We start from the raw sequence: 11,917 nt of genomic DNA, 5'->3' as shown, positions 1-11,917 counted from the left end.
TGCTGATCTCCATCAGCCTAACAAGTGACGGGTGTAGGAGTGTGGGGAGCCTATCCTCTTGACCACGTGGTGTACGCATGTCTTCATTCATCATCAATAGCAACGAGCAGTGAGCGGTCAATGATGTCGATGATCATGAATGTCAATGTCAACGATCATCATGACTATCGCTGTCGTTAGATGGAACAACCATACCATTAAGCTAATAGATACCCTCAAATTAGATCTGTCGCACATACCTCCAATCGCAATTATAATCCTGCATCCTTGCCATTCCGGCTGTTACACATCCCATCCCTTCAGCTCTTCCTATCCCGCGCTCCCCTATAATTCTGCCTCACCCTTTCATCCCAACGTCCATGGATGGCGCCTTTCGATCTCGATGCCTGCATCGACCGTCTTCGGGACAAGCAGCTACTAGGGGAGGCTCTCCTCAGAGAAATATGCGAGAAAACAAAGGAGGTCTTGATGAGGGAGAGCAATGTCGTCCATGTCGCTTCTCCCATAACAGTCGTCGGCGATATTCATGGTCAATTTCACGATCTGATAGAGATCTTCCGTATAGGAGGATCGGCTCCTCATACGAACTACCTATTCTTAGGTAAGTCGCTCGCTTTTTGTCTGATCATCTGCCAACTACTCTCGCTAACTTGCCGCAGGTGATTATGTTGATCGAGGTCTACACTCTGTGGAGACTATATCCCTTCTCACCTGCTTAAAGCTTAGATATCCGGAGAGGATCCACCTGATCCGAGGAAATCACGAGTCCCGAGCCGTTACACAGGTTGGTCATCTTTCACTCGGTTTTGCGCGTGATGACAAACTTCAAAAGAGGACTCTGAGGCTCTTTCGCCAATGGAGAACAAATCCGTTCCTATGCGACAGTGGTATGCTTCTTGAAGAAACCCGGCGTAGGAACGGATAGAGAGAACGGAAATCTGATGTGAACCTCGTGATAGTTGACCAACGCTAATCTCTCTCTCACACACACAGACTTATGGTTTCTACCTTGAATGTACGAGAAAATACGGATCTCCAGCTGTGTGGCAATACTTTACCGATATGTTCGACTTTCTCACCCTCAGTGTGGTCATTGATGATGCCATCTTCTGCGTTCATGGCGGTCTGAGTCCGTCAATACACCATATCGACCAAATCAAAATTATAGATAGATTTAGAGAAATTCCCCATGAAGGTCCCATGGCAGATTTGGTGTGGTCAGATCCTGATCCCGAGAAGGAGGATTTCGCAATTAGCCCCAGGTGAGTAAGAAACCTCATGAACTGCAGCTGACATGTAGGGGTGCTGGTTATACGTTTGGAGCATCGATCGTCAAGAAGTTCTTAAACCTGAATGGAATGAATCATGTACTTCGGGCACATCAACTTTGTATGGAAGGATACTCTGTTCTATATAACGATCAATTGAGTACGGTATGGAGTGCTCCCAATTATTGCTATCGGTGCGGTAACATGGCGAGTATATTGGAAGTCTCTCCTGGAGGTAGGCGGTATTTCAATGTATTCAGCGCTGCACCGGAGAACGAAGTAAGTGGTCATCTTTTGAGAGCTATACGAACAAAAGACTAATAAAATACATTCTCTAGAGGGACGGGCCTAATCAACAACAACAAGTAAAAGTGAGTACCACAAGGAGAGAAGCATTACGCTAATGTTCAGGCTATCGAGTATTTCTTGTAACCCAGCATCATGTGATATCCCATTCTAATGACCCGAACAATTCATCTATCAAGCCGAAACTCCTCCCTCGCAAAACACCCTTTCCTCCGTTCATGACGTCTTTTATGTCCGGTAATGCCCATTCATCTGTAACATTCCATCTTCTACATATGAAAATCTTCGCTTCCCAGTCGCTCCCTCTGACCGGTATCATTTGGAAATATAGAGAAAAAGAGTCGAAAAAGGATTCTTCTAGAGCAAGTGTCCGAGATGTATCTATAATTATCAGTTGTGATTTGCCTGTGATGAACTCACAAGATAAGATGATTTCCGGTCCACATGTCTCTGCTTCGCCACGCTCACTCCACTCCGTAAGACGGAGAAGTGTATGTAGAAGAGGTGGGTAGAGGTTCGGGAAATATATCTTCAGGTCAGAGCGTGTCCATGTCTTTGCAACTCACCAGATCGCACATGATTATATGAGTGAATGGTCCAAACTGAAATAGATGTGAAGGATCTTGTCCCCATGCGAGCGGCTGAGCGATGACCTTGGCGTGTGCGTCGGAAGGAGGATTCCATGCACGTATGGACTGTTCACATAATGGAACCACTTCTGGCAGATCAGTCGTAATCACCAAGTCTTCTTTCTGCAAATGGCCAGCCAAGTGAAGAGAAGCGACCGATTGACCGGAACCGAGCTCGATTATGCGATGAGGGCGCTGACTTTCAAAGAGAGAACAAGGCGGGTCGAGCTTTGATGAAGGAGTGAAGTACTCGAGTAGAGGTCTAGTAGCCTCCCTTCAACCTAAAGTCAGCTGAGGAGCCTCGCATCTTGAGCCTTACCAGACACGACCTGCGATCCCGTAAGTTGAGATAGCATCTTTCTGCTGATGCTGCTCAAATTGTTGATCCGCAACACTGCTCAGGAGGAGGGGCTTGATGTCAAGGTTTGGAGGGAAGTTGGGGTCTGACATGATGATTATGTTATGCATTCATCGGTCATGGTCAACTTGATGCGATGAGCTCCAATGAAACTTGAATTCGACGAAGCAGGAATGAAATGGGGGGAATGGTCGGATCCATCTGAAAACGCGAGGAGCCATTCCTAATTCAGGGTCCAGCTTAAATGAGGAAAAGCTGGTCGTATACGTCGGATTTAAGAAATCATCTTCTTATCGCCGCCAAGGTATGTGAAAGGCCACGTTCATCTCCCCTTGGCCCTCACTGCCATCTCGAATCGCACTACTGCACGAATGGAGCAGATGGAGTGAGGGAGTGCAAACTCAGGAGTGTCGAATGTCATTTTATCGTCAATTCGAGGTTTATACGTTTTGGCTTTCTCATCCATCAACAAAACAACTAAAAAGGTGAATACAACCCTTCATCATCACCTAACACCAACACACTCTCGCTGACCAATCCAACTACCACAGATGGCTCGATCAAAGGATATTGCTCCTCACGTTGGCCGATACTCAAGGTCACAGGTCGCTGCCAAGCGAGGTCTTTACAAGGGTACGTTTGAAGTCTCAGATCGGTATAGGTTATAGGATCAAGCACGGATGGGAGAAGATACAATCATGAAGGACGCTGTCAGGAGGAATCAAGAGTAGAGCAGGTCTGAAGAGCGATACAAGGACAGCAATGGTGCAGATAGCAGGAGTAGGAGTAGTGATGTTGGAGAATATTGGTGGATCATAATGGAGACGTAGACTGACCTATATGTTTATTTGATCTCACAGGAAAGAAGACCGGTGCCGCTCCTGCCAAGACCGAATCTCCCGCTCACACCGAGAAGACCGTTGGTGGTAAAGGAAACGGAGAGAAGAGATTAGTCCCCACCAACAAAGCTTCTAAATACTACCCCGCCGAAGATGTTAAGAAGCCCAAGGTCTCCCGAAAGACTGTTGGAAAGACCGCTCTCCGAGCTAGCATCACCCCTGGTACCGTCCTTATCCTCCTTGCTGGTCGATTCGCCGGTAAACGAGTTGTCTTCCTCAAACAACTCGACAGTGGTCTCCTCTTAGTTTCTGGTCCTTTCAAGTGAGTTATATAATCTCGACTAGCTCAATGCCTCCTCTTACTGACGGTAATCTTCTTAGAATCAACGGTGTACCTCTCAGACGAGTAAGCCAAGCCTACGTTATCGCCACCTCCACCAAAGTCGACATCTCCGGTGTTTCCGTTCCTGAGACCGTTAACGATGCCTACTTCACCAAATCCAAAGCTGCCAAGGGTTCCAAGGAAGGAGAATTCTTCGGTGAAGGTAAAGAGAAGAAGGTGTTCCCCGAGGAGAAGAAGTCTGAACAAAAGGTGTGTAGTTGGAATCCGGTTGATCGTGACGCTTCTGGATACGAGCTGATTGATCATTTTAACTCTTACAGGCTGTTGACGCTGCCCTCATCGCCTCTATCAAGAAGGTTGACAACCTCGCCAAATACTTGAAGGCATCTTGGGGTCTTTCCAAAGGTGACCGATTCCACGAACTCAAATTCTAGATAGTTTCGATGGAGTGAGATAGGTTACATTGGGATGCATGTATTACGCTACGACAATTATACAACAATTACAACCATGGTGCCCAACCTATATACATTGCGGACTGTAACAATGTTTGAGTTAGCTGAGCATGAAGAAGGGAAGATGCGGTGGATCAATCAATATGAGGAAATACTGACTAAGTTTGTGAGACTTGTCGCTTCTTTGATCAATGCTTCAACTTGACTAGGTACAGACAGAACCGTACCTTCTTCCATGATACCTCGGAGTTTCGCTTTGATAGGTTTGAGGTTTCTGTCAGCCGAGGCTTTGATGTCTCTTTCGGATTTGCTTCGTCCCTGCGAGGAAATCAGCTCAATACTAACATGATGATGGAAACTCACAATTTTTATCCATTCGATCAAAGGATCATGAACGAAGGCTTCAAGCACACTCATCAAGGAATCGCTGTTGTTTCTCAATATCCCCATAGTGATCTCGGCAGCTTTGCGGAAGACACCTGAATAACGTGTTAGCTCGATTGGCTGATGGGATGCTCACCTTCTACACCAGTCACGCCCAAAGCGTCCACCATATTTTGCGTCAAACGGAACGGTACCCTTTCTGGGATTTCGAATGTTTTGCCCTACCACGATCAGTCATATCCTTTCACGGGTGAACTTACTTTATCGAACAGACAATTCAAATCAACGTGAACAGTGTCGCCGGACAACCCATCAAACAGAATATTTTCACCGTGCCGATCACCGAGACTAAGCAAAGTCATGGGGCATCAGTCAACAACTCCAACTAGCTATTTCATACGCGAACTTACCCTAACACGTAGCCAATCATAGACATAACAGCCAGAGTTCGACCATACGCCATACGACTGGCAAGCCATGCCGAAGGCTCCGGCCATGTTATCAAGAACCATTCGTGGAAGACGGTAGGCGTATATTTGGGCAATACTTGGTCTCTGAAGGCTTGAATGAGAGGTTCGAAGTTTTCTTTATCCTTGTTCCAGATCTTTCGAGCGTTCTCAAGTATAGTGTGTACATCGGATGTCTGTCGTCAGCTATGTTCCGTCCTCAATAACTTACGTAGATCTTCTTATTATGGCGTTGATATCCTTTTTCCAGAATGCTTTTGAGCGCGTTGGTGTTTGCAACCCATTCTAGTAGACCACACTCTTCGTTCAAGGGCATCACAGCATATGTTCGGATGTCTGATGTCAGCTTCTGCTCGAATGTCTGGTACTCACAAAGTTGTCGTCTTCTGGACTCGGAAGCGCTCTTGAGTAGTTTATTGATCATTGAGTTGAGATCCATCAACCTCGCGTCTTTTCGCAGATCATCGTGGGGTTTACATAGGAATGGGTATTTTCTGCCGTCACTTCCCATGAAGCTGACCTTTTTTGGTTTTTGAAGCGAAGGCATGATGTCGACCCGGTCATCAAAACCTGATATGTCAGCTCAAGTTCTACTTCTATGTTGGCTCACCTGATATTGTGATTGGAGTAAAGGGGAACGGATTATGTGATTTGACAGTTTCGGATGTAGTGGGTAAAGCACATGTCAAAGCATCTTGAAGGGGCAATATCATTCTGGTCTTGGTCTTAGTAACGTAGTCAAAATCGTTGGACATTGACATTTGCCGTTTCTTCTCGTCGACTTTATCGTCAGTGAATCTTAGAAGAATGCCTGAGAAGTTTGTGGCATCTTTGATTAGACCGGCAACGGTTTGAGACTGTTTTGAGATCAGTATGCATTTCCAGCCTATTTATGGACTACTCACCTTAGTTGAGGCGATATTTGTCACTTCAAGACATGCCTGCCTCCTCTCCGGTCGCTTCGATTGCATAGCTCCAACGGTGGGCCAGAGTGCTTGCTGAGGATATCGGACAATGACCGCAGCCATAATCTTCTTCAAAATAGTGGCGACCCTCCCGCTGGGATGCACGATACGAGAGATTATTTGTGGGAAAGCAGTAAGGAACTAGACCATCAGCCAGTGGTTCCTTCGTCTACGACTTACTTGGTATGTCGGTAACTCAGTCCTCACTCTCTCCATGAGGTCGGTGATCTTTCTGATTTGGTTCGCAGCTTCTGGAGATCTGTGAAGAAGTCAGTGTCATTCGTGATGCTTGACTCACTTTTTCAACTCTTTGTTCTCGCCAAGATCGAGCCAGAGTGTAAGCATTCTTGGCATTGTCTGATAGATGTATTTGACTCCATGTTGCAGTGCGAGCGAGTAAGAATGACAGGTGTGATAATGAAAGGCCGCCCTGCGTCTGGTCAGCTATCTGCCCAACATAGACGCACTCACATCTGTTCAGGAGTACCGCTCAAGCTGTCGTAGTAATGACCAAGGTGATAGTATGGAGATTCGACACTGGTCATGTCAGCTATAGCTCCACAAGTCAGACTTACTTTTGCGCTCTAGCGATCGCTTCCTGGTATCTTCCGATGATGTGATTGCGTTCGAAACGATCGGTTTCATTCGCCCACTTTGCTACTAGGAGAACCGCCTGAAGTATTTGAGCTATGATAAACCCGAGCGGAACTCACCTTGGCAAGTTTACGCTCTCTTGAGAAATCCCTGTTCCCTGTTAAATCGATGACCACATCGGTTGTGAGGAAAGGCTTCAGTGCGTTGTCGACATCGGTCAAAGCTTTATAGATGCCGCCACCTGTCCGGTTTAGCTTCGCTTGTTGGATGAAAGCGAAGGGAGCATCGACCTCTTTGGCTTGAAGAACAGCGCTGTATGCTGTCTGATCGTAGCCAGCTTTCCTAGCTATTTTGGAGCTGAGGATCCAAGCATCTCCAATTTCCGATTCAAACAAAGGAGTATTGACCAAGCTGTAAGCTGTTCTTCTGATACTGAGCAAGGCTTCACGTATACGAAAAGTAGGTGAAGTGAAGTTAAACCTTGATTCTAACGATTTGATGAGATCTTGGGTGGTCTTCCTGATCAAGACATGCCTGTTAGGTCCCGAAGGCGTCTGCTCGATACTCTGCTTTGCATTATGAATCATCTCGATTTCCCGAACCAGATGCAGCTGCAGAAGAGATTCGTAAGCTCTACCGTACTCTTTGGCTGTGATGTAGGTTCCCAATTTTTCTCTAGCACTCAATAAAACCGGCTGTAGATCGCGATGTTCATGCAGCGCCAAAAGGGTCTGTCCTATAGCAGGCCCGGTAGAGCCAATCTGCTTGACGGTGGTCCAATCTCCGATGATCCACGCAGCTTCCGCTTCGAAAGATGAGAGGTCAGCTGACCATTCGGGATGTCGACTGAGTACGCCTCGTATATGTGTTCTCAAGGTGTCTACTAATCAGCTCCTATTCCCGTGTTTATTGACTTACCGTAATGACCTAAATTCCTCAGACATTTCAACAAGCCAACGTGATAGGACACATTGTCTGGTGACTGTTGTAGGCGTACCTCCCAGCAGCTTTGAGCTGATGTCCATCTGCCGGTACTTTCATGTTCACGGATTTGATGCTCCAAAGAGGGAGAGATGACGAATGCTGAAACTCCCTCCATTCCATCGGGTTCATCGAGTTCAGAATATATCTGATGCAAGCGTTCAAAGTAAGTTTGAAGTTCGGAATTGTCACGTTTGTTGTTTCGAAGCTCAACAGTTCTCTCCTCAAAACTCCTAAGAGCCCTAGCGTATGCTTTACTCTGCAGTGCAGCGTTTGCCATAAGTTCAGTTTCGATTTCAGATAGGACTTCTTCGATGATTTTCGTCTGGGGATTCCGATCGGTCTTGGTCATTCGGTATAGTCGCAGCCATTTACTGAGATGGTCCATCAGATCAAAGATGACCTGCGCACTGAGCGTTCTCTTGTCCGCTGGACCGGTGGGATTCACTTGCTCTTGAAGGACCGCATTGATTTCTGATGATATTTCTAATCGGTAATTCCGAAGTCCTGAGAGGAGCACATTTAGGACCAAATGCGGGAGTAAGTGATGGGCCACGGTGACATCTTGATTTTTGAGAACACCGCGGAAAGCACCAAATATAGCCTTACTATCTCGGGTCGAAGGTCCATCTCCAGCCATAGACATGACTCTGCCAATAAGATCGGTTGTCCAGTTCTGTAACCATTCTCGATAAGTTGGAGCAGAAGAGTAAATCGGATGAGAATAGGTCTTGATAGGTCCATCCGATATTGAGAATCGAGATTCCAATAATGGTGTCAAGGTTTCGAGCTGGTCCTTCGGGATGCTTTCCCATCTATCTCGAGTTCTTGTACTAACCTTTTCGCTTGAATGCAATATCTTGGGACTAAATCCGCAGAATTTCAGCAACTCTTGAATTGCATATGCGAGATGTGTCTGATGCTTCGTATCATTTGTGGCTCGGAAGGCATCGACGAGGAGATCACGGATTAGGTGTAAAGCGAAGTCTTTCGATTCTTCAGGTTCCGTGAAGTTGGCAGCGATAGTCATAGTGCCGGTATTCGAGGATAAGCCCAGGCGATCGGGATCGAGAGCACCGATTATCCCCATGCATTCGTAGCTCAATGCTCTGAGCTCTTGACAGTCTCCATCACGGGTGGCGGTTGAAAGCAGGTTAGTCATGAGTCGAGACATGACACCGTCGAACGTGTCACCACGGACCAGCGTTTCGATTTCTGCTTGACGATTCAGCAGTAGGGACTTGAGCTCGCGAGTCGAAGCCGTGGCGATGGCGACATTCTTGCTGTCCGTTCTGTCAAGCACTTTAGAGATATGGTCCTGAACTTTGGCTTTTCGCCGTCGAGCTGTGAGCCGAGTAGCAGCACTTTGCAGTTCCGGTATGTCGTCCAGCCCGACAATTTCATCCACGTATTGACTGAGATCTTTCACATTATCGGCAATATCATTGATGATCTTGGCTGCGATATCCCGCTCGTGAGGGCCGAAAGTATACCAATTGGCAATGAGAGCTCCGGTGGTACGTCCGACAAATGGGCCAACATCAGAGAAGCGTAAGGTCGAGATGAATAGCGCCCATGCTTTTAACGTTTCTTCTCGGAGTTCTGGAATGCCTAAAGTGCTTTGCAAACTTGCCATGATCTGATTATCAGCCTTTGAAGTTCTCTTTGTTGACTCACCTGGGGAGAAAACCCTGCCATCGAATCTCCGACTAATCTAATTAGAGATCCGAAGCTCTTGATGATCTTGCGTTTATAATCGACCGTCTTTTTGCCTTGTACATCATGTAACATGTCATTGAGCTGAGATATCACACCAAGCATTAAGGGTTTAAGGAAAGCCCCAATATCTTCACTGCCAGTCTGTTGTAAGCTAGCCTTGATTAAGGCAGCTTTAGCATCTGCCCTGACGCTTCTATTCTGATCGCCTAGCTCGACAATCAGCATAACGACCAAGTCGACTATACAAGCGGTCATAAGAGAAGAGATGGAAATATTCGGCTGGGCTCGTGGGTTCGAGCTTGTCATGTCTTTCAACAGACTAACGAGGAATCTGAGAGCCGAGTCGGTCTGATCAGGGCGAAGGAATGCTTGCGCAAGGATATGCGATATATTGTCCATGAGCATTACTCCTAATTTTTGTTGAACCACACTAGCGACTTCCTTGAGTGCATCGCCATTACGGGAAAGGACTAAGGCTGGTATTGTGTGAACGAGGGTAGTTTCCAGGAAGTTTTTCCTTGTCATACCGATGAATTGCATCGTGATGTTAAGAAGCTCGATATTGCGCTTGATGTCTTCGGCCAACATGATACTGATTGGCTTCAAGAAAGGAGATATAAGGGTGTAGGGCGTTTTGCGATGGTATTTCGCGAGATCGATCAGCTAATAGTTGTCAGCTAGGTAACCTGGCTATGGTGACTCACCTGTGTATAAGCCAAACTTTTCAGCGGGCCGTTATGAGATCCTATTTGACGTATTAATAGTTTAAGGATGGAGCAAAGATTATCGCCATCGGAATGACGGCCAAGATCGGCGAGCAGCAACACCGAAGTTTCGCGCACTACTAGGGATGAACTGAGCATTCTTGACACACGTTCGATGTACTGAGTTCGATTGCGATTTGCAATTCGGTGATCGGAATGCTCGGACTGAGCTACATAAAGAAGCGAGACGACCCGGCTGGAATGTCAGAGACATTCGTGATCATTCAAAACTCACCCAGAGAGAAGCCGAACTGGACGGTCAGAAGAGCCAAGGCCTTTGAACAACTTCTCCAATATATTCTGTCGACTGGACAATTGCAATCCATTCGCCACAGTCCTGGCCGGTGTGTGTTCAACAAATAACGCCAATGAGCGGAAGGATGACATGTCGACTTTGGACATCTTCAACCATAGATCGAAGCACCGGTCCGAGAGCGGCTGCGACGGACTTGCGGTGTGGTCTGAACACCCAGCTAATGCGCAGGGTAGTTGCGGGGCTATTCCATTCAGTCGATGAAGATCACTAAAAATCAGCTGGGTCTCGATCTAGGATTACTCACTCTCTTGCCAAAAGCGACTCCAGCAGATCGTCTTGGGGAGCGAAATCCGTGAATATCTGTCGAACGAGCTGAGCAGATCTCTCCTCCTCTCCCTCAGATCTCTTCCTCTTCTTTGATGTTGGCGGACTAATTAATCGAAGATTCCTATCCAGTTTTTCTAGCCTCGTGTTGTCCTTCTGCGCCGCTTCCTTCCAGCGATTGAGCGTCTCTGGTCGAATCAGATCTCGTATCATGCCGGTGGTCATACTTGGAGTCACTTGAGAAACTAGGAAGCAAATTTTGGCGAAATCCACATCATCTTGAGCGTCCAGTTCGTTATGATGTGGGTAGAGTGACCACCACAATTCAAGCCGAAGAGCAGGGTCGGAATCACATAAGGTTTCGTAAAATAAGCGAATTCCCTCTCGCCATGCGTGGTCGGGTAGGTTGGGGAGAGAAGAGATGAAGAGGCAACCTTTCGCCAATGCGAACGAGCGTGGCAAGATGCATGCAGCAGTCATAGCACCGGTATATCTGATTTGCAATGATGGCGTGTTGACGAGACGGCTGGTCTGGGATAAGAGGGACGAAGCGGTCGAAAGATGGTGATCGGAGAATGGGAGACGTGATCGTAAGACAGCAGAAAGAACGAATATAAGGGTGACTGGAGTCTGAGGAAGATCCGAATGGCCGAAGAGAACTGCTTTTCTCCCGGAGAGGATGTCTAACATTTGTCAGCTAGAGCCAATCGTTGGTTGACTTACCTTGACAAAAATTGTTCATATGGCCAATCACCACACCCAATCTCCTAGACCCCTTCGCCCAGCTCACATCATCCTCGGAGAGATTCCTACCTATAGCCACCAGAGCAGCGACCATCGAGGTCAGCAAGTCGTCATATAGGGCATCTTGACCAAGCTGCGCTGCGGCATGAACCAATTTTGGAAGTAACCAGTAGTAGAAGGGAGTAGGATCTTGCTCTGTCGTGGTGTATAGCAGACCAGGGTGTATCTTGGTCTGACGCTGGAGGATTGTGAGAGTGTAGCTGGCTTGTTGGATATTTGGGGGTGTATTACGAGCTAATGGCTTGAGGATGCAATTCTGAAGTAAGACTTGCACCAATTTGCGATACTTTGATGGGTCAGCGTCTTGGCCCGAGGGTGTGAGACCTTCCTTGATGAGATTTTCGAGGAGCTCTTGGCCCGTAGCTGACCCCAGATCCCCCATATCATCTGGTGTCATGGTATGGTGATGAGCTGGATATATGATATGATGATGAAGAGGCAGTAGTGACAGTGAGGAAGAT

At 47.0% G+C, this 11,917-nt stretch overlaps 5 protein-coding genes across 5 annotated transcripts; 2 read left to right on the top strand and 3 right to left on the bottom strand.

Annotated features, from left to right (window-relative positions):
- Positions 1-363: 363 nt before the first annotated feature.
- Positions 364-1,700, top strand: V865_000674 (uncharacterized protein; the record flags this gene model as incomplete). The annotated part of the gene is made up of 6 exons (XM_066224504.1): positions 364-601; positions 660-784; positions 994-1,262; positions 1,508-1,547; positions 1,607-1,639; positions 1,689-1,700. 6 exons carry the CDS (start codon positions 364-366, stop codon positions 1,698-1,700), a joined length of 717 nt encoding a protein of 238 aa, XP_066080601.1.
- Positions 1,701-3,112: 1,412 nt separating this feature from the next.
- V865_000673 (uncharacterized protein) lies at positions 3,113-4,177 on the top strand (the record flags this gene model as incomplete). Its single annotated transcript, XM_066224503.1, has 4 exons — positions 3,113-3,194; positions 3,422-3,722; positions 3,782-3,992; positions 4,064-4,177. 4 exons carry the CDS (start codon positions 3,113-3,115, stop codon positions 4,175-4,177), a joined length of 708 nt encoding a protein of 235 aa, XP_066080600.1.
- A 68-nt stretch (positions 4,178-4,245) lies between these two features.
- On the bottom strand, positions 4,246-4,752 carry V865_000672 (uncharacterized protein; the record flags this gene model as incomplete). The annotated part of the gene is made up of 4 exons (XM_066224502.1): positions 4,246-4,281; positions 4,358-4,516; positions 4,562-4,677; positions 4,719-4,752. The coding sequence occupies 4 exons, from the start codon at positions 4,750-4,752 to the stop codon at positions 4,246-4,248; spliced, it is 345 nt and encodes a 114-aa protein (XP_066080599.1).
- A 60-nt stretch (positions 4,753-4,812) lies between these two features.
- On the bottom strand, positions 4,813-9,896 carry V865_000671 (uncharacterized protein; the record flags this gene model as incomplete). Its single annotated transcript, XM_066224501.1, has 11 exons — positions 4,813-4,930; positions 4,993-5,186; positions 5,261-5,499; positions 5,660-5,906; positions 5,955-6,155; positions 6,222-6,273; positions 6,486-6,509; positions 6,590-6,612; positions 6,728-7,413; positions 7,527-9,200; positions 9,263-9,896. The coding sequence occupies 11 exons, from the start codon at positions 9,894-9,896 to the stop codon at positions 4,813-4,815; spliced, it is 4,092 nt and encodes a 1,363-aa protein (XP_066080598.1).
- Positions 9,897-10,628: 732 nt separating this feature from the next.
- V865_000670 (uncharacterized protein) lies at positions 10,629-11,853 on the bottom strand (the record flags this gene model as incomplete). The annotated part of the gene is made up of 2 exons (XM_066224500.1): positions 10,629-11,311; positions 11,376-11,853. 2 exons carry the CDS (start codon positions 11,851-11,853, stop codon positions 10,629-10,631), a joined length of 1,161 nt encoding a protein of 386 aa, XP_066080597.1.
- Between the last annotated feature and the right edge of the window lie 64 nt (positions 11,854-11,917).

Source organism: Kwoniella europaea, chromosome 1 (genome assembly GCF_036810445.1).
Source record: "Kwoniella europaea PYCC6329 chromosome 1, complete sequence".
Lineage (NCBI taxonomy): Eukaryota > Fungi > Basidiomycota > Tremellomycetes > Tremellales > Cryptococcaceae > Kwoniella > Kwoniella europaea.
Note: the sequence above shows the minus strand (reverse complement) of the source record. Positions and strands in the feature narration are given on the sequence as shown.